This window comes from Pipistrellus hanaki, assembly GCF_964339955.1.
Source record: "Pipistrellus hanaki genome assembly, chromosome: 11".
Lineage (NCBI taxonomy): Eukaryota > Metazoa > Chordata > Mammalia > Chiroptera > Vespertilionidae > Pipistrellus > Pipistrellus hanaki.
The window spans coordinates 2,591,470-2,611,813 of NC_140513.1; the positions used below are offsets into that span (position 1 = coordinate 2,591,470).

Consider the following 20,344-nt stretch of genomic DNA (forward strand, 5'->3'; position numbering starts at 1 on the left):
AAAAATAAGTGAAGCCACGAGAGTGAAAATAAGAAAAGTTGAAATGGGGAAATTTCACAAAAACCTCTCTCCCTGGAAATGCTGTTGGAAGGATGGAAGGAAGTGGCTCCAGGAGCGGCGGGCACAGTGCCTGGCCAGATCTGACTGCAGGCCCCCTCCCCCAGAGGACCAGGTGGGCGCAGGGGCCTCCGCTGACCTCTCCCGGGCATTGCCAGCTGCACGTCTGTCTGACTCATTTACCACCAGGGCGGCTTCCAGGAGAGAGTCTCCCACACATCAGAGTCCACTGCACTGACCCTGGGCCCGAAGCCGGTCATGCTGCCCACCCAGCTACACGGATCCCTGGGGTTGGCAGAGCCAGAGCTCTGCTGCCTTCTCACCACGAGTAATTGAACCAGATAATTCATCCAGGCCAGCTCTGACCCAGCTCAGGGCCCTGGGGCTGGTGCTGGAGGCAGAGACGGGTAGAGAGGAAGCAAAAAGGCGGGGCTCAGCAGCACCACGTCCGGGGGAGGGGGCGCCTCCGCCTGGGCTGCGCCTGCGCGGCCACGGACTGCTGTTCTGAGAGCCGGCGAGAGGGCTGTGCGCATGAGGGCCAGCCCGACACTGACATCGGCTGTCCTTTCCCGCCCTCCAGGCAAGCTCTCCAGTGCAGAGCACAGGCTGAGGGTTACCAACAGCCAGTCCAGTCCCTGAGCTCAGCGATGACTGAAGCGTCATGGTGACACATGGGCATACGCGGGGACCGGCCTCGGTGCCCTGCGCCCCCTCCCGGGGCCATCAGCTTCTTGGGAACCCCAGCCCCGCAGCACCTGCGGCCCCTTTACCTGTAGGTCTGTGGTGACTGCACGGAGCCTCCGGAAGGAACATTCTGTTTACTGTCGGCAAAGTGGAAGCCCTTCATCTCCATCTGAGAGGACTAGAGACCGGGAAGCAAAAGCTGCGGGTTGGTGGCCTTGGGGACAGCCTGGCCCTTGCGGAACAGCCCTGTGCACAGCCGATGGGGCCCAGGGAGACCCAGAGCTTCTGGGTAGAGGCAGCTCTTAAAGGAATCGAGGCTGGAGGCTTGTTCCTTTTGAAGGGGCTGAGCACCACCCCGGGCCTCCCTTGCCGTCTCTGCCGAGGAGGAGGCCTCAGCAGAACCATGGGGCTAGTGAGGAGCGTGGGGCCTGGGCCCCGCCCCAGGCACCCTCTCCCTGGGCCTCCAAGACCTGGCCCTGAGCTGGCTCCTCAGGTGCTCCTGTACCCACATAGGGACCAGGCATGGACTGACACACATCCTTCCTGCGTGGGCAACGCACACCTGAGCTTCCTACACGCCAGCTTGTACACTAACCAGGCCCCTGGCCATGGGAAGGCAGGAGGCCCCTGGCATTTCCTGCCACACAGTGGCGTCTGGCTAACTAAGGGCTGGTGACACCCTCCAGGATGCCAGCAGGATGGAGCCGCTCACCTCTCTGCTGGTGTTGAGGACCGAAGGCTGGGACCCGGGCGGGAGAATCCTGCGAGGGGCCCCCACGGAGAGGCTCTGGCCCTGCGGCAGCTGGATGGACTGGGGCAGGAGCAGGGGCTGCTGTCCGGAGCCGTAGCGCGGCAGGGGCAGCTGGGAGCCGGGCAGTGGCATCGTCAGCTGCTGACAACGGGGACAGTCAGGAAGGAAGCGGTGCTCACACTCACACCAAGAGCAAGCACACGTCAGACTCCAGGCTTATTTCCCGAGTCACAGCGAGGCCTTCCCGCCCCGCAGTGCGAGACTCGAGGTCACCCCAGATTTCACACTCGGCGGGGGGAACAGTGGGTGGTGAGGAGGCAGGCACAGGCGAGGGGGCCAGTGCCACCCGGTGGGCGGGGCCCCTCTCCGAGGTGGAAGAGGCGTGTGCTCCAGCCCTCCCCGCTTCCACCCTGCAAAGGCTCGCTGAAGGCACACTGTGCGGGGAGGCGCCAGGACACGGTCAACCCAGAGCCACGAGGGCAGTCGGTGCCATGCTGGGCGCCGCGCTGGTGCCAGAGCGCAGAGTGTGGGCAGCAGCCTGTGAGGGTCCGTGTGCAGGTCCATGTGCGGGCGGTGGGGGCGGGAAGAGCTAGGGAGGCCAGGAGGCTCTCGGGAGGTGGTGTCCATGGGGACCCCAGTGAGAACAGCCAGGCAGGAAAGGCTCCCTCTGGGCAGCACCCGGGCCAACCCGCCTGGCTCTGCCCCTAAAGGTCCGAGCACGAAGCTCTGGGCCAGGGTTCCTGGAACCGAACTGGAGCCTCCTGGGACTTCGGACGCACGTTATGACAGAGAAAGTAACTGCACGGCCTCAGCCACCCCTTCCAATGTCCAGAACCAGGTGGGTGAGCAGGGGGCACAGGGGGCCACATTGTCTCTCAGTCACTTTCCTCTTCATCTCCCTGCTGGTGAGTCCACAGTGGAGGGTCAGAAGGATCTATTGGAATTGCATCACGGAGACACGTGGCAGCCAGAGCCGCGGGGACCCAGGCCCACCCTGCACACGCCACCTGATTTAGAGGGAGCGGAGGGAGCTCCGGCGGGAGCCTGCCAGGAAGGGTCTGCTGCCCTCTGACGGCCCAGAGCGGGGGACGTGGACTGGGCCACCTCAAGGACCAGGGAGAAAACCCCGTTTTGGACCCGGTGTCTGAACAAGTCAAGCTGGAGATGCCGTGAGAGACAGACGTTAGAGCCCAGATGGGGGCAGCCCAGTGGATTTGAGTTCAGGCCCAGCAGACAGCTGGGAGGACTGAAGCATCGCTCACTTCACCTCCAGCCCCACAGCGCGGGAGGGACGGGGGCGGGGGCGCTCCAGGAGGCGCGCTGCTCTGAGGGGAAGCGGGTTTTGGGGACAGAGGTGATGAGATCCCTCAGAAGGGGCTGAGCATGTGGCCTGGTTCCAGCAGCCCAAGGCCCAGTCACCGAGGCTACAGCAGCAAGTCAGCACACACCGAGGCAGGCGAGGGAAAAGCGGGCGGGGGTGGGGTAGGGGGTGGGGGTGGGGGTGAGGGACTGGCTCCTGACCTGGGGGAGCTGGGAGTCCAGCATCTGGGAGGCGCCCAGCCCGGCCGCCTGGCTGAGCTGGCCCTCGTACACCAGGGCTTGGCTCCCGCTCATGGGCTGGTAGGGGGAGCCGGACTGGGGCTTCACGATCTCCAAGGGCTGCATGCCGGGGAACGCCGAGTACGGAGGCTTCAGGGCTGTGCCCCCGGAGAGGATCATGGTGCTGGGCGGCGACAGGCTGGGGTGCATGTACACCTGCGACCTGCAAAAGCCAGACGGTGTCAGGGCAGGCGTGGGAGAGCCAGCATGAGGCCCCAGTGTGTACACGGCCCTGGGCAGTGCCCTGGGGCTGGCCTAGGGACCACAGTTTGGGCATCACTGGACTAAACAAACGGACAGACGTACAAGACGCAGGGAAACCTGTGTGAGACACAGCAAGGGCAGCTGGAGGCGGTGGGCAAGGGCGTGGGCGTGGCAGAGGGCAGGGGGCAGCTCTCAGCCCCTCCTGCACACGGTGAAGAACGAACTACAGTGACCACCACCCCAAGGGCAGAGCAACGGGAACGGGCGCACAGGATGCAGAGGTCTGAGCTCCCGGTCTCACCTGAAGGGCTGCAGGGAGCTGAAGATCTCCTGTGACTGGGAGACGGGGAGCCCGCCCCTCAGCCCCAGCTGGGCTGGCGCCTGCAGAGACGTGTGAAGGGAAATGGGGATCTGCTGGGCAGCGGCAGCCTGTGGGGAAGCCAGCAGGTCACCGCGGGGCCCTCCCAGCCGGTCCTCCCTTCCCCTCCGCACGCAGCTGGAACCGCCCGAGTGCAAGTCCAAGCACCTCCTCCTGCGCTTCCTTCACTCTGCGCGTCATACGCCTCCCTACTGCACGCATCGAGGTGGCGCTCAGACGCAAGGGTGAGCGGACCACCACACACAGAACTCATGCAGTATGATCCGGTTCCGTGAAGACCGTCACCTTGCACAACCAGACAAGGTGACATTGGAGAACACGTTTAAAGAGGCCCAGGCCTCTCCTCTGCCCCGAATCTGCTCTTGGGAGGCCTCCGCCGGGAGCCTGGTGCTGGCTTGGCAGGAAGGTCTGGCCCCCGCCAGCTTCCAGCTTCCAGCAAGCACCCCCTGCAGCACGGGAACTGCCGGTGCTGCGAGAAAACCAACGCCTGCTCGTTCTAAGACTACCTCTTTCTAATGCATCCATGCCTGGGGTCTAGGCCTTGCTGCTCTTCATCAGAAGGGTACCTGATCACCAAAGAGAATTCCGTTTCAGCTAGTTCCCCGGCTGGACAGAGGGGAACTCGAAGGAAACTAAGCAGAGTCGGGAGCACTGAGCTCCATCCCTCTTCCTCGCCTCTCGTTTGCTCGTCCCCACACACTGATGGCTGCCATGGCATGCCAGGTGCTGGGCACGACACGTGAGGGACACGGAGAAAGGAGAAAGGAGGACTCTGACACCGCCCCCGGCCCTCCCAGGACCCCGGCCCGCGGCCTTCACCTGCTGGTAGCTCTGCTGCTGAGGTATCGTCTGGGGAACCAGCCGGGGCTGACTCGCAAACATGTGGCCGTCCAGGTAGAGAGGCGGCAGGTGGCTGCCTGGAGACAGAACCCACGGAGGCAGACAGGATCAGGCCTCCCTGTCCCTGAGGACCCTTGGGGACACGCTGTGCCCACCCCGCCCCACGCAGGAGGCTCCAGCGCATGCAGGCTGCCTGGGTCTCTCAGCCACGTTCCTCTTCATCTCCCTGCTATTGAGTCCACAGTGGAGGGTCAGAAGGATCTATTGGAATTCCATCATTGAGACCTCAGCAGCCGGGACCTCAAAACTCCCCCCTCCCCCGTGGGCACAGACACGATGACCAGGATGCTGGCAGGAAGGACATGTCCGTGGCTGACTGAGAGGAAAGCACTTCCCGGTGTGGCCTCTGTCAGCATGGCTCCCCCCGGAGCGCCGTCCTCGCCGGGCTGGCTTTGAGCCAGACCGAGACTCAGAGGGGCGCCGCCCACCGGCAGAGGGGACCGGCCCCCATGACCCCGATCCACCTCAATGCCCGTCTCTGCTCGTCCTCCCTCCAGCGGCTGGGACAGAGCCTCAGGGACGCTGACCCCGGCCTCCCACGTGCAGACTGGGAGCCACGCAGGGAGTGCTCAGGCTGCCACTGCACACTCTGCGAAGCGCACGAGGCGGCTCGGGCCGTACCTGGGAGAGAAGACGGTGCCACGGAGGCCACGGGCATGGGCGGCATGGAGACGCCGCCGAAGGAGCTGTAGTTGACCCCACTGGAGGCGCCCACCGAGGACGGGGGCTGGATGCCCGAGCCGGGGCCCCCCGGAGAGCTCTGCTCCGGCAAACTGGGCGAGTTTTCCCAAGCCTTCCGCGCAGACTCCATCTTGGAGGAAGGGGCGGAGAGGGATGAATGTCACTGGGGAGAGCCGATGGCAGTGTGGGGCCTGCCGCTCCCGCCTCCTCACAAGCCCATGGGCCCGCCGCGCTCAGGACGGGCGTTACCTTCAGGGTGAGGTCGGCTGTGGGGAAGGACATCTGGGAGAGGCCGATGGCCCTCTGGATGTGGTGATCTCGCCGCAGGATGGGAATGCTCTGTGTGAGCCCGGCCTGGAGGAGACAGGAGGCCATGGGACCAGGCACAGAGGCGGCGGGACAGCGTGTCACATGTCCTCAGGTCTGGTCCTGTGCTCAGACACAAGCTGAAACTGCCAGCACCGAGACCTGTTTATCTCCTCCAAAGAGCTGCCTTCACGACTGCCCTGACAGAGGCCCAGGAGAGACCCCCTTCCCCGCCTTCTTGCAGGGACCGGCTTGTGCCAGCAACATAACCACTGGCCACCAGCACACCAGCTTGGAGACCTCCAGGAGGCTGAGAAAGAGATCCGCGCTGCAGGTTTAGCGATGCCTGCCAGCCTCTCCAGCGCTGGGCAGTGCCCTCAGCACCTGCGGGGCCCGAGCGCTCAGGTGGGCAGCATGGTGCCCAGTGTTCTCAAACATAACACGGACTTGGAAGAACAGAGAACCGAAGCACGCTACACAAACCAGACTTTGGGAACACATCACCCCATTTTAAGGTCACCAAACGGGGGTGTAGGACATTGACACAACTAGCTGAAGATATGTGAGCAGCTAGAAATTACGTCCTGACTCAAACCCGACCTGCCTGACCCGCGGCCGACCAGCGCGGACGCACACTCACGTTGCTAGCCAGGGCGTCCTGGAGCTTGACCACTGGGTTCCCGGCGGGCCCAGGCGCGGACCCCGGCGGCAGGCTGAAGTCTGAGTCCTGGAAGAAGGGGACAGAGTCCCTGGATCATCCCGCTCACTGTGCGGCAGAGCCGTGGTCTCAGCCTCTAAAAACCCACCACGCGAGCCCCTGGCCGCATGTCCCCCGCGGCGCAGGACAGAGTGCCGCCTCTGCTCCTCTCCCTGCCGTGCCCGCGGCCCCGCCCGGGAGAGACAAGACTGCGCCCGCTCGGCCTGAGTCCCTGGTGGCGGCAGCAGGGACTCCAGGGGACAGCTCACCGCACGCTCCCCAGTGCTCTGTCTAGGAGACAACCTCTCCGAGTACAAACAAGTAAGTAAAGCCTCACCTTCGGGCCGACTCCAAACTCGATGGGCGGCACCGGGAGCACCGAGTCCACGTGGATCTCCACCCCATTGACCGGCGGGACGGCGGCGCCGGGCAGGCGCTCGGCCGCCTCGGAGCCCTTCCTGTTCTTGAGGGAGCGCTCGTTGCCGATGGGTCCGGGCCGGTGCTCCTTGCTCTGCGCGGAGCCTTGTTCCGAGTCCTGGCCGGGAAAGAGAGGAGCTGAGACGCAGACCAGGTGCCCTTCTACGCCTGGGAATGAGGGAGAAGCCAGACAGCGAGCCCTTCTGCCCAGGCCCGGCCCTGCCAGGGGGGCTCCCCTTACCTTCTGCTCAGGCTGCTTCTGGGCCTGCTCCTTGTGGCCGTCAGCCTTGGGCTCCAGGTTGGACCCGCTCATCTCCTCCGGCTTCAGAGAGCCGTACGGCGAGCTGCGCTGCGAGGAGGTCGCGGACGACTCTCGAGACTCGGCGCTCAAGTCCACACCACTGTCTCCCTGGCTGCTCTTAAAGCCCTGCTGTGCAAGGCACCCCGCGGGTTAGCGCCCTGGCCCTGCTCCCCGTGCTGCCGCCTGTGTGCCGTCTTGCCCCGCGTTGGGTCCTGACCCGACAGCTGACGGGATGGATGTGGCCAAAGGCACCCCTGTCCGAATCTCCAGACCCCCAGCGGGTCCTCGGCCGAGACCGTCACACTCATCTCTCATGTGACCCTAACCAAACAGGTGACCACCGTCACAGGTGTGAAGGGAGCCCCGCCTGCTCCCCGACATGGGGTGGGTAACCCCTTTTCTTCCTGCCTCTCACACACGCACCTCACAGAGGTCAGAATCAGACTGTAGTCCAGCCACCTGCCGGGGCCTGAGGGAATGGCCTCGGGTACAGGCTCAGGTGCTGAGGCTGAGGGAGGGCTTGGGCCGCAGGACAGACACAGCCCAGCACAGGCGCAGTGTGGACGGGGAGCACCAGCACTCACCTCGGCAGAGCCGGACTCAGAGCCGTTGAAGGCGGTGGCGGCTTTAGTCCAGGAGTCACTGGTTGAGGCCTGGCCGGGCAGGGCTAGCAGGAGGGAGCAGAGTCAGGACGTCAAAAAGGAGCAAGAAGGCTGCCACGGCGAGCACAGCACTGCTTACACAAACCCTGGTGGTCCCCACACACACCAGCGAGCAGCGTGGACACCTGGGGCTGGTCAGAGCATCACCGCCACCCAGCACCCTCAGGCAGCCTCTCCGCTGTGACACTCCCTTCACTTGAGCCAACTACCGGTTTCTACCCCCTGGGCGCTGCTGCCAGTCCTGCCAGGCCCACGCCGCCACTACCGAGACTCCAGCAGGAGCCATGGCCCTGTGCCTGTCCACAACCTCACATAAGACACTCAGCTGCCCGGCCGCGGTCTGAGCCTGCAGAACCGAGGGGAAGCCGGATGACAGAAGCCCTCGCCTGGCTCCGTCCGCTCTAGCCAGCCTGGGCAGGTACCTCCGCACGTGCACACTCTGACACCCCCCGTCACACACCACCGACTGCCTAACATCGGTATTTCACGGAGAGGCCATCGCTCTTTCCAGCCTCGTTCTGCAACGGGACAGGCCATATGGCGCCAGGACCCCGGCCTCTGAGGGGGAGGCCTGCACCCAGAGAGCCCGGGCTGCGCTGGGTAAACACAGCTGGCTGTGGGTGACTGCTCACGCTCCCCAGGGTGCCTTGCGCCCTGTTCTGTTCCCTCCGGGTCCCGTCCAAAGCGGGCATTCAAGAAGAACTGGTTCCATTAAGATGGTTTTGTTTTTAAAGTTACTAGGAAAATAGCGTTGGATATAGGCTTTTTTTAATATAGTTCAGGGGAACAAATTTTCTAAAACGCAAGGTCCACCCTTAATCTGGTCCCAAGTCTGTCTGTCTCAGAGTGCCTGGGGCTGACAGAGCCGTCCTTCCATAATCACAAAGCCCTGGGCCTGGTGCCCCTGCTGGCAGTCATCGTCGCTCCTCCACACATAACAGGTGAGGGCAAGTGCCATGGGCAAAGGGAGCCAGGCCAGCGCGAGGGCCTTGGCAAGGGGGGGCGGGGTCAGCCCCTCTCCAGGTCTCCAGACTCACAGAACGCTTTGCTGTTCCAGCAACTGCAAGGCAGGGACGTCTACCCCTGCTACGCCACCAACGGCTCCAGTGGGGCTAGCACTGGCTCAGAGGACACCCGCCTGCACCCTCAGTCCTGGAGCAGATGTTCCCTGAAGGGAACAGCCAGGGCTAAGCACTCTTACCCTGGCCACTGCTCTCCCAGATCTCGGTGCCCAGGCTGCCGCCTGGCACGGGCACATCACCTTGCTCCAGGCCCAAGTTGTTCTGCTTTTTCGCAAACCGAGGTGGAATGCGGGAGGCAAGGCTCCGACCTTTGACAGGCACCTAAGGAAAGAAAGGTGGAGAGGCCGTCCTGGAGGTCAGGCATGTGACATATTCGCCAGCAATGCCTCTGGGCCATCAGAACCAAGAGAACGTGCCCCAGCGATGTTGGAACTCTCTCTCTCAAGACCTCAACCACGAGTGTTAACGCCACACCTGGCAAGGGCTCACAGCCAATGGCCCGTGAGGAAGCCGACCACAGGGCAGTGTGCAGTGCCCGAGGGTGCCAGGCGAGCACAGGGTCCCACAGGAGCCGGGGAAGAGGACAGACATGGACTGAGGCCATCTGCACATGCTAAGCTGGGCTCCCCTGCTGTCAGCGGCCAGTCCCTCTTTGAGAACAGGGACGGGGTCATCCCCTGTGGTGCTGGGGAAGGTGTCTGAGGGAACTCCTGCCCTCCGCCCTCCTCCCTGTTGCACCCAGAACTCGGAGGCTCCTGGCTGTGGTTCCCCGAACCAGCTGCTCCCAACCCTGCTCCTCCTCTCCCCAAGCGCCTCACCTGCACAGCTTGCTCCTTCTTCCTCCTCTCCTCTTCCAGCAGGCGGCGCTGCTTCTTGGTCAGGATCTCGATGAAGCCTTCACCCACCATGGAGCCCACCTCCGTGTCCTCCCCGGGGCTGGACCCACAATTCTCGAGGATGGAATCTGAACCAAGAGTTCACCAAAGGGATGGTGTCCCACTCACCAGAAGCCACGGAGAACCCAGCCCTACAGGCACCCGACATCTTGGCACGGCTCAGTTCCCAAGGCTGGGCAGTGCCTAGCTGGGCACATCCCAGGAGCTGCGCAGAGTTCACCAAGCCTACAGAACGAGCTGGGATCCCACAGCCTCTCACGTGCACTCTGACACACCGCTAACGCAAACCAGAGACCTAAGTGACACTACCGCCCAGAAAAGTCTCTGGAAATAGAAACGCGTAAGTCCCAGCTCTGCTCCTAATTAGCCACGTGACCCTGGACAAGCCCCCCTAAACCTCACTGGCCTCGGGTTCCCATCTTTAGTTCCCTGAACAGCGGGGGCACTCTAGGGCAGTGAAGCGGTTTGGCAAGCTGTGAGAAACACAAGTGCAGGGGCCGCATCTGTTCTGCTCATCTCTGTACCCCAGAACAAGGCTGGGGCTGCCCCAGAAGTTCAGAAACAGCAAGAGGGCAGACTTGGCAGCTGCAGGCGGGGCCCCATTTCACCCGGCTCGGCTCCTCCCTCCCCGAAGACACAAGGACACAGACTCACTTCCGTAGTTCAGGTCAAACTGCTGTATGGCCTCTCCCTGCTCGCCCACCCTCGGAGCAGCCAGGGGGGCCTCCTCCGCCTTCTCACAGGCGGCTTCGGTGTCCGAGGTGGCGTGGACAGACCGCTCCAGGGGGTAGTGGCCGCTGTGACCTCCGGGCAAGGCCTCGTCCGGGGTCCTGGAAGGGAAAGGGGACCTCATTAGCTCAGAAACAACAGGTGGGGAAGGAAGCACACAGCACGCACCGCCCCTGACCTGCCCCCCGGGCCCACCGGCTGTTCCCGGGAAGCCACGGGCAGCAGCACTGCGTCCTGGGCAGCCACGGGGGAGGCCCCTCCAGCCGCGCCGGCCCTGCCCAGGGCTCAGTGCTCCGTCTGCCACTGTGAGCCACGGCGGCGGGACTCCACACAGGACAGCCTCCCGTCACAACACCGACCCGTGGCCGCCCAGGCCTCGGCCACCAGGCTCTCAGGGCAGAGGCAGAGGCAAGGCCCGGCCTTGGCATCCGAGTCCTGGGAAGCTAGACCAACGGACACCCAAGAACCTGCACGCCCTGTGGCTCCTCCTCTGGGGGAAGTCAGCCAGGCTCTGCCCCAAATCTGAGCAGGGGCAGGTGGGAGCAGCTCCGCATGTGAGGTCCCTCTCCTGAGCCCAGGCAGCCCTGCGGGCACTGAGCTGGGGCCGTCCACATCACAGCCTCCGATCCCGGGCCAGCCACTCACAGGCCCGGGCTGCCTGTCTCACCACACAGCGCAGTGCCCGCTCCTGCCTGTCTCACCACGCACAGCGCAGTGCCCGCTCCTGCCTGTCTCACCACACACAGGGCAGTGCCCGCTCCTGCCTGTCTCACCATGCACAGCGCAGTGCCCGCTCCTGCCTGTCTCACCACGCACAGCGCAGTGCCCGCTCCTGCCTGTCTCACCACGCACAGCGCAGTGCCCGCTCCTGCCTGTCTCACCACGCACAGCGCAGTGCCCGCTCCTGCCTGTCTCACCACACACAGGGCAGTGCCCACAGGCGCCAGACCTCCTGGCTGCTGGAAGCGCCGTTCGGGAGGAGCCGCCTCGGGCAGGCACCTCGCTGCAGTGGCCCCTCAGGGGAAGCCCAAGGGCACGTAAGGAGGCTGCGCTCCTGGGCCAGGTGCCATGTAAGAGGGCCGCTGGGGCGGGGCCTCTGCTTTGGTTTTGGTTTTGAAGCCACGACAACAAGACGCCACAGGAAGCAGACAAGCGGTGCAGGGCGAGTGAGGGTTCGCTCACACGAGGGCTGGGAGTCCCTCGGGCGCGGGGCGGGCCTGACACGGCGGGACACGCATGCATGGAGTGCGGCTCCAGACACCGGCTCAACCACAGAACAAGCAACAACAGGACTGGGCTGTGTTGTTTTACCTTTTGGCTTTCAAAGGCGTCCCACTCTGCTGGCTCTCATAATGGGGAGAGGTGTCACCGCCTGGCCTAACAGCCTTCTCCCCAAACCCCCCCAGCTCCAGCTTCCGGCTCTGCCTGTCCACCAGGGGCCTCTGGCCGGAGAAGCTCCGCTTGGCCAGCTCCTTCTTCTCCCCGAGGCTGGCGCCGGGCAGCCCGCCGTCCAGGTGGGAGCCGGGCTCGGGCCCGGAGCCGTCCCGCCGCTCGCGCCGCTCGCTGAAGTCGCTGCTCTCGGAGGCCGTCTCCCACTCCTCGTTGGCGTGGTCCGAGGAGTTCTGGTAGGAGAGCTCGGGGGACCTGCGGCCCGCGGCGCCACTCCTGTCCCCGGGGCAGAGCGTGGGCCTGGCTGGCCACTGACCGGCCAGCAGGGGGAGCTCCTCCTCGGGCCCCCACAGACCCGCGGGCCCGCGCTCCTGCCGCAGGCGCCGGAAGCGCGGGGGCTTGTCCTGGCGCGGGGGGCGCCTCCGGCGGAAGGGCCGGTTCTCGCTGTCGGCATCGGCCCCGGGGTCGTCCGGGAAGCAGGCTCTCTTGTCCTCCAGGCGGCCGTCCTCGCAGCCCCTGTCCGAGTGCCGGGGGGCCTCGGGGACGCAGTCCCTGTCGGGGGGCCGCCGGGGGCCGGCGTCGGGGGGGCCGTGATCCTGCCAGCAGGCGCCGGCGCCGCGGCTCTGCCAGTGGGCAGCCTCTCTGGACACGAAGGTCCTCCGCCCGTAGCCGCAGTTGCTCAGCCGGGGAGGGAGGGCGCGTCCGAAGGCCCGCGGGCCCCTGCTCTTCGCCTCCAGACCGCCGTGATCGTCGGGGTACATCCTGTGGGACCGCCAAGAGTCTCTGAAGTCGCCTTTCCTGGAGGCGGCCTCCTCCCTGTCCAGGGGCGAGCCGTCGTGGCCGCTGTCCGCGCCCCTCTGCCGCCGCCGCTTGGGCAGCTCCTCGCCCTCGGAGCCCTCGCTGTGCGTCTCGCTGGCGATGCGGCGCCGGGGCTTGGCGCGGGGGAAGTCGTCGGGCGGCCCGAACTCGTGCAGACCCCGGCCGCGGCCGCTCCTCTGGCTGCTGGGGTAGACGCCCCGCGCCCCCAGGACCCCCCCGCCGCCGCCGATGCTGGGGCCGCCGCCAGCGGGCCGGCCACGGAAGGTAAATTCTCGGAACCCGCGGCCGCGGCTCCGGGCCTGCCCTCGGCCCCCGAAGGCTTGCTCCTCGTCGATGAAGATCCAGTTGCTCCTCTTGGTCAGCGGCGTGTCGCTGGGCTCCCGGGCAGGCCTGGCCTCCCAGCCCCCGTCGGGCTTCTCGTCCTCCTCAGACTTGCTGGCAGAGCGGCCGGCGCCCGGGGCCTCCGGGGCGGCGGGGGAGGCGTTGGCCAGCGTGGGGTCGTTCTCCTGGTCCTCGTGCTCGGCCGGGGGCCGCGGCGCCTCCTCGGGGGCCGGGCGGGCGCTCTCCTCCCCCGGCTCCGGCTTGGTCTTCTCCAGCTCCTTCTCCTTGTCCTCCACCTTGAGCGCCTTCAGCACTGGCTTCTTGATGGGCCCCGACCTCCGGGTCCTGCTGGTCGGCTCCTGCTGCTGGCTGCCGGGGCCCCGGGGCTCGGGGGTCCACTCGGGCTCCAGGGACGGCTGTTTGTGGGGGCTCCCCTCCTTCTCCCAGGAGGCACTGAAGGGCGGCTCCTCCCGGGGCGCCTCCTTGCCCACGCCGCCGGCTGTGTGTGTGGCCGTGGGCTGGTGGCTACCGTCCCAGCCGCTATAATCTGGCTTTTTCTCAGCTGGGGCAAAGTCGGGCTCCAGTGGGGAGCACCTGGGGTTTGGGGTGTGACCCCGAGGAGCCCCTGCATCCTGCACACTGTCTGGGGGTGGGAACAAAAGCTCCTGGCCTCTTCTGTGGGCAGAGACACAGCTGTCAAAGTCTGCCTGGGCCTTCGTGTCGAAAGCACCCAAGTACTCCTCCACTCTCTCCTCCAGGAGGGCGCGCGGGGCGCCTACGCCCCCTGGCCTTCCGGGTGAGGCAGAGTAAGCGCTCTCATTCCTGAAAAGGAACCAGAAACACCAGTCAATGTGGTTGGAGCCTGGTTCCTGCTTTCCATGCTGAACACAGAGCTTAGTTTTCAAAAGAAAAAATGTAAAAAAAAAAAAAAAACGAAAAAAGAAAAAAGAAAAAAAAACACAAGCACCAACATTTCCTCTATCTTTAAACAGGCCTCAGAGCGGCTGGGCCGCGGTCCAGAGTGGGCGCCCTGGAGTCCGGAGTGAAGAAGGCGGTGGCTGAGGGTGGACGCGGCGTGTCCCCCTGGAGGGGAGAGGCGGGGATCCTCTGCTTCGGGCAGCCGGCGCCTGGGGTCCATGCAGAGGGCGGCACTGGCCGAGGGGCCAGCATGCTTTGCTCTCCCAGGAGGAGTCCCCACTGCCCCCCCTGCCTGCCGAGCCCAGCGCCCTACCCCCCGCCCCGTTCAGAGATTCGCCTTGAACCGACTGCTCCTGGGCCTTCCATCCCACCGTCAGACAGCGACTCACACCAGCATCCATGCCACCCCCCCACCCCTTCCCAGAAGGCCTGGCCGGCCCTTCCCGCGCCCTCCCCTGGCCGTATCTCTGGGAGAGGCCTCCGGGTGCAGGCGGCAGGACCACTGTCTCACCTGACGTGCATGTCCATGGCCAAAGCGTCGCTGGCCTTTGGGGGCGGCAGCGAGTAGCTCTTGCTCTGCAGGGCCATGTAGCCCTCGGGGCTCCACACCGGGGCTGGGTCGAGGGCGGTCACTTTTCGCTCCTGCAGTTGGGGGCCCCGGCTCTGCTCCTCAGAGCGACAGCTCGCCCCGCTGACGGAGTCTGGGGGCACCATGGGCTTCATCAGTCCTGAGGAGGGAAGGACGGAACTAGGTCATCCGCTCGGAAACGGCTCCAACTTCAAGGTCAACCAAAGGCCCAGAGAAGACAGCGGGACCTGACCGCCACATGGACCGCACTCCGAGGCCCCGCTCTGCATCGTCACCTGCTCTGAAGCCAAGCCCGCCCTCCGAGGGGCGGAGACCTGGAAGTGCAGCCTCAGTTTCCAGACCAAGACCCCCTGCACGAGGGCGTATAAAGCTGGCAATGGAAACCGTAAATGCCGGAACCAGTGTCGGCAGGAGGCCAGCGAGGGCCGGTCGGCAACGCGAATCGCCGTGCACAGAGGGGCCGACACAGGGATGGTGAGTGGCCCCCGAGAGCTGCCACAGACATGGATGGCTGGCACTACCTCTGCAGAGCCTGGCAGGAGCCGGGACAGGTCATTCCTGCTACTGCAATTCCACACTGCTACAGGGGGGCAGCCACACACCTCCAGGGGGCAGCCACACTCCCACGGGCATGCTGCGTCAGTGACAGGGCACCGTTAGGGGCCTGGGCAGTGTAGGCCCTGCCAGATACCAACGCGCTGGGGACCCTGCGCCCTCCAGGCCTCTGGCCTCAGCTCTCCCACACGGGAGACCCGCTCGTACGTCTGATCTACAAGGTCTCGTCGGCCTCAGTCTGTGGAGAAAAACATCTGATTTTTCCAAATATTTCTTCAGTCCCTCAGCAGCCACACGTGGCTGTGCCTGTCCTCTGAGCTGAGCCCACGGGACCGTGGTTCTCCTCAGGCCAGGCTTCCAGCCTCCTCGGGCTGAGGCGCCTCGGTCAGACCGAGTCAGGGGGCAGGGGCTCTGGAACCCCAGCTTCACAGCATGTACCACGTGGTGACGGAGCAGGCTGCCGCTCAGCACTGCACGTGGCCTGTGGTGGCACGCGCAGAGCCTTATTCTGACAAGCCCTCCACCATGGACATGCCGGACTGTCCATCCGACACCGTGCCCACAGAGCCTCGGCCGGGACAGTGGCGGTGCCGGGGCTGAACGGGGACTCCCCCGAGGCCGAACCCACGAGCGCGGCCCTCCACACTCTCCTGAGCAGGAAGGGGCTCTCGATGCTGGTAAACCGAGGCCGCCACGGCCGTGGCCTCCACCCCTGAGACCGGCCGCTTTCCTCAGTGCCAGCACCATGGCTGTGAGCACTGCTGTAGCCATCACCTTGTAAATATGGTGCCAAGAACCATGAAAAGGCTGGAAGACGGGTAAATAGTATGTTGTAACTCTTTGCTTTCACCTGTATCCACCGTGAAGTTGAAAAAAAAAAAAAAAAGTAGTTGTTGAACCGCTTTTAGTCAGTTTTTAGAAATGTGGGTGATTCCAGTAAAGGATCAGTTGACCAGTAATCTCTGCATTGTAGCTTCTTCATTAGTTCCATCAATATAATAAACCAAGAATCTTCTTTATAGCCATATAAGTAACATTCGTCCGTGGTGAAATTTTAGCAGGGGTTTTGTGGTATTTTTGCATTTGGTAATGGTATGGATTGGTTTGAGAAGTAATGAGATAGAAAAAATCCTTATAAAAAAAAAATTGGTGGCTGGCCAGCGTGGCTCAGTGGTTGAGTGTTGACCTATGAACCTAGAGGTCACGATTCGATTCCCAGTGAGGGCACATGCCTGGGTTGCAGGCTTGATCCAGGAGGCAACCAATCAATGATCCTCTCTCGTCATTGATGTTTCTGTCTTTCCTTTCCTCTCTAAAATCAATAAAAATATATTTAAAAAAAATAAATTGGTTACTTCACTTCTACTCTGTGGGGTCTTCCATTACGCCAGAAATATGTGTATAACCCTCCAAGGCTGGCAAAATACTTTGTTCTGCCCATTCTTGTTCTGAGTCACTTTCACTGGCAGATACCATCACATTGCTCTTTTGCCTTTGAGACAGTCTGATGTCAGTCAGACTCATCACTGTCTTCTGACCAAGGACTATCTTCCAACTGATTCCGGAGCCACCCGGCCAATCAGAGAAAGCATCTGCACGTAATTCACACTAACATTCTTCTCTGCGGCGGTGCATCTTTTTAAGACTTTTGTCATCGTAAGAGATGGACAGACAGACTTAGATGTATTCTCACCTCATCTCTTTAACCACCGATTGACAAGTTGAGACAGAGACCCGAAGAGGAAAGAGGAGGACGGCCGAAAGCAGAGCCAAGCAGAGAGGTGGCTTGAACCTGAGCCTAAGCAAACAGTCCAGCGTGCTGTGAGCGCTCCCATCGCTTTCAGACCTAACATCACTTACTTCGTGTAAGGGGAAACACGATACACTTGTGACCTGCCACAAGGTGTGGCAGGCAGATAGAAACACACATGCTTTTGTCAGGGAAACAACGACGTTTGTGTCTTGGCATCGGCCAGGGTAGGGGACCACCCGAGAGGGATGGACTCTCAGCCCAAGCCACACTGGGTCCCCCCAATAAGTAGGCTCTGTCACAAATGGACGTGCAATCTCCAATCACCAGAACGTGCATGGAAAGCAACCCACAGGTTCTACACCTCCTCACGAACTTCAGATAACAGAATAATGTGTTAAACACTAGAAAACTATGTTTCAAATAACTAAAAAGCATAAAAGGAATTTAAAATATGACAAAAAGTAACGAATTTGAGAAAAAATTCTAGTGACAGTCACTGAAATTAAAAACTCACCGCACAGTAAAAAAAGGGGGGTGAGGGGCAGAGAAGACACAGCTGCAGAGAAGACTAACTGGAGTAAGTGCTGAGGCATTTCCCCAGAAGGCACCTGAGACAGCCTCCCTTTCATATTTAAGAGACTTGCAAGACAGAATGAGAAAGTACAAAAACTCCCAGTGCAAGTCCTAGGAAGAAAGGCTACAAAGAATGAGGAAAGTCAGTATCTGAATTATAACTAGAAGAGAATGTTCCAGAAGTGATGCAAGACATCCATCCTTTCCCTCAAGCCCAGGAGTCTTCAGCAGAACTAAGGGCGCAGACGCAGAGGCAGAGAACACCGCACTTTCCGCAGCAGCAGGAGCCGGAAGAAGTGCACAGGCCACGCCCCCTTCACAGACGGACAGTAACTGCCAACCTAGAACGCTATACCCAGCTGTCCTACCACTCAAGAGAGCGTGGCAGGAAGACTTCCAGGCACAGAAAATCCACCAAAAGCCTTTTATGCAGGGCTTGGCAGGGCACACTTCATGAAGTGAACCAAACCCAGAGGCAAGGAAAAAGATGCAGGAAATTTGTAAACACACAGGCAGATCTGAACACGCATAGACTGGGTACAACCACCAAAACCACCTGGTGGGCATAACCACAGGAAACACTGAAGTTCTAGGCAGAAGTAACAGGTAAGCGACGATGAGGTATTGAGTTCAGGTTGGGGTGAAGATATTGATTAACCATGTTATAGCAACTAAGACAGGACACATGTTATAATTTAATATAACTACTAAGATAGTAGAAACAGAATGTAGAAGGCAAACAAAAAGATAGGAAAACTTGATCCAAAAAAAAAAAAAAAAAAAGTAAAAGAAAAGAGGGACAAAGTATGCAATAGGAGAGTAGAAAATTCAAACATAATAATCCCACTAATTCCAAAGGACCGGCTTTGGCAACAAAGGAACAGACTTTTGGAGCGGGTGAAAGCACGCCCTGTACAAAGATGCGCTCCCCAAAGGGGCTGGGAGAGGCTGGCCGCAAAGACAGGAAAGAGGACACCGAGTGATCCCTCACCAAAAGAAACTGGCCCGGGCAGTGTGGGCCAGTGGTTGAAGTTGACCTATGAACCAGGAGGTCATAATTTGACTCCGGGCCAGGTTGCAGGAGGCAGCCGATTGGTGCTTCTCATCACTGATGATTCTATGTCTCTCTCCCTTCCTCTGTGAAAGAATAAAAGTGTATCTTTTTAAAGAGAAAGAAAATTAGAATGCTACCATCAGACGAAGTGGACACTGGAGGTAGGAAGCGCCGTAGTGGGAACAGGGGGCGCCTCCGGAGAGAGGACGCAGACCCCGCCCGCTCACAGGACTGGGCAGGTCCGGTCACAGCGGGACCGGCGCACCTGAGTGGCCACTGCGATGACCCAGATGTTCCCACAGCACAACCAGCAAGCTCAGCACACAGCCACCTAGAGAACGTCTGTGCGTCTCAAGCAAACAGAGGATGTTTGCAGAAACCAGCAATGTTACAGCTACAAAGCAGATCTCAACAAACACCCACAATCTAGATTGGGCCGGGTTGGCACCTCCGCCCTCGATGAAACCCAACCTGCGGCCCGTTTTAAAAAGAGCGGCACGGAGAGCGAGGGCCGCCCACCACCGTCTGCAGCTGTGTCTCACCGAGACCGGCTGGAGGCCCGGTCTCTACCAGGCAGCCCACACTCACCACAAAGCAGACACTGGAAAGGCACACCAGGAGGACAATCTCTAAACTCTATATATTTGGAAAATTCGCAGCACACCATTAAAAAATCATAATCAAAACCAGACTAACTTTTAGAACAAAAGTGCTTTCTCGAGAAATTCATGGGCGTTCACAGCTCAGGTGATGCTTGAATACTTGTATCAGAAAAGCCGAAACAAATGAGCTAAGCATCCAACACAGTTAGAGACAGAACAGGATAATTTCAAAGGAAATAATAGGGCGAGGAGAAATTAATGAAGTAAAAATAAAATAAAATTGAGAAATTAAGAAATCTAAAAGCTGTTTTTCAAAAATGACTCTAAACAAACCCTGGCGAAGACTAATCAAGGGAAACAGAGGCACGGAGAACATTAATGACAGAAAGGGACAGAACAACAGAGAAGAGACACAGAAGTGAAAGCCATTGGACACATGACATTAGGACTCCTCCCAGCATGCTCTGTGACAGATACGTCATCACGCCTCATTCTGCCAACAAGAATGTTAAATCCAGGCTGTCATGTGACTTGCAGAGGAGGCTGCAGTGGAATCCGAGGACCTAACTCCCAGGCAGCATCCTTCACACCCCCGTCCGGGGCCCCCCCAGCCCACGGAGCTTACCGGAGGGGTGCAGGGCCGGGGGGTAGAAATCCACGGGGGTGCGTGTGGGCGTGATCCGCGGGTCCATGTAGGAGGGCATCATCATCCAGCGGGGGTCGAAGCCCAGCATCTGCGGGTGGTGTGCGTAGAAGGTGCGCTGGGGGTGCGAGGGCGGAGGGTACACCTGCGGCCAGTGCTGCATCTTGTACAGCTGCTCCTGGCAGGGAGAGAGGGTTAGACGGGTGCTGCGGGCAGACGCACCCCGCACACGCTCATCTTCCGGCAGGCGCAGAGGGCCACGGGACAGAAGACCAAGGGAGGGACGAGCGGCTGCTCGACGGGGAGACGCCGTGTGTTACGCTCCCAGCCCATGGGCGGCTGTGTCATCATCAGAGCAGGAGCCTGTGCTCCCCTCCTGGGTCTCCTGGAGCCGGCGATGGCCAGCGCACCCCTCCCAGGACTCTCCTCGCCCACCACCCGCTGAGCATGGTTCCAGCCCTCCTTCCTCACCTCTGGCCTCTTCAACCCACTCTCCGCTCCACGGAGTGACCCTCACACCCCTGCTCACGGCAGCCCCTCGCTTCACAAGAGCCTCGACGGTCTCCGCAGGGTGACGGGTCAGCCACCGGCTCCTCTGGATCCTGCCCGACCCCCACTGCGCCTCGCACCCTGCGCCTGCTCCTGCCTGCATGCGAGGCCTCGTGACACCTGGGAGGCTCCGGGAAGCTCCTGTCCGCACCCCCAAACCCGCTCCCTCACTCTCTCCAGGTTCTGTTTAAAAGCTCATTCCTCTGCGAGCCTGAGGGAGCGAGCAGGCCCGTCCTCGGCTCTGACATCTCCCTTTGCAGCACCAACACCAGCCGCGATTTCCCGCTGCCGCTG

General features: G+C 61.6%; 1 protein-coding gene across 17 annotated transcripts in view; it reads right to left on the bottom strand.

Annotated features, from left to right (window-relative positions):
* The window catches only part of PRRC2B (proline rich coiled-coil 2B), a 70,909-nt gene that overhangs the window by 6,119 nt on the left and 44,446 nt on the right, over positions 1–20,344 (bottom strand). For 4 of the 17 annotated variants that reach the window (XM_084899779.1, XM_084899780.1, XM_084899769.1 and 1 more), the window contains exons 14-30: positions 19,484–19,679; positions 14,244–14,460; positions 11,597–13,636; positions 10,211–10,386; positions 9,479–9,624; positions 8,840–8,981; positions 7,561–7,643; positions 6,917–7,105; positions 6,596–6,793; positions 6,202–6,288; positions 5,505–5,609; positions 5,196–5,385; positions 4,494–4,591; positions 3,597–3,724; positions 3,014–3,254; positions 1,454–1,633; positions 828–919 (exon numbers count right to left, since the gene is read on the bottom strand). In XM_084899779.1, coding sequence (XP_084755905.1) covers positions 828–919; positions 1,454–1,633; positions 3,014–3,254; positions 3,597–3,724; positions 4,494–4,591; positions 5,196–5,385; positions 5,505–5,609; positions 6,202–6,288; positions 6,596–6,793; positions 6,917–7,105; positions 7,561–7,643; positions 8,840–8,981; positions 9,479–9,624; positions 10,211–10,386; positions 11,597–13,636; positions 14,244–14,460; positions 19,484–19,679 — 4,508 coding nt within the window. Of the gene's footprint in view, positions 1–827; positions 920–1,453; positions 1,634–3,013; positions 3,255–3,596; positions 3,725–3,797; positions 4,241–4,493; positions 4,592–5,195; positions 5,386–5,504; positions 5,610–6,201; positions 6,289–6,595; positions 6,794–6,916; positions 7,106–7,560; positions 7,644–8,839; positions 8,982–9,478; positions 9,625–10,210; positions 10,387–11,596; positions 13,637–14,243; positions 14,461–19,483; positions 19,680–20,344 lie in introns of those variants that run through there. The other 13 variants (XM_084899771.1, XM_084899767.1, XM_084899778.1 and 10 more) reach the window with 7 other exon arrangements.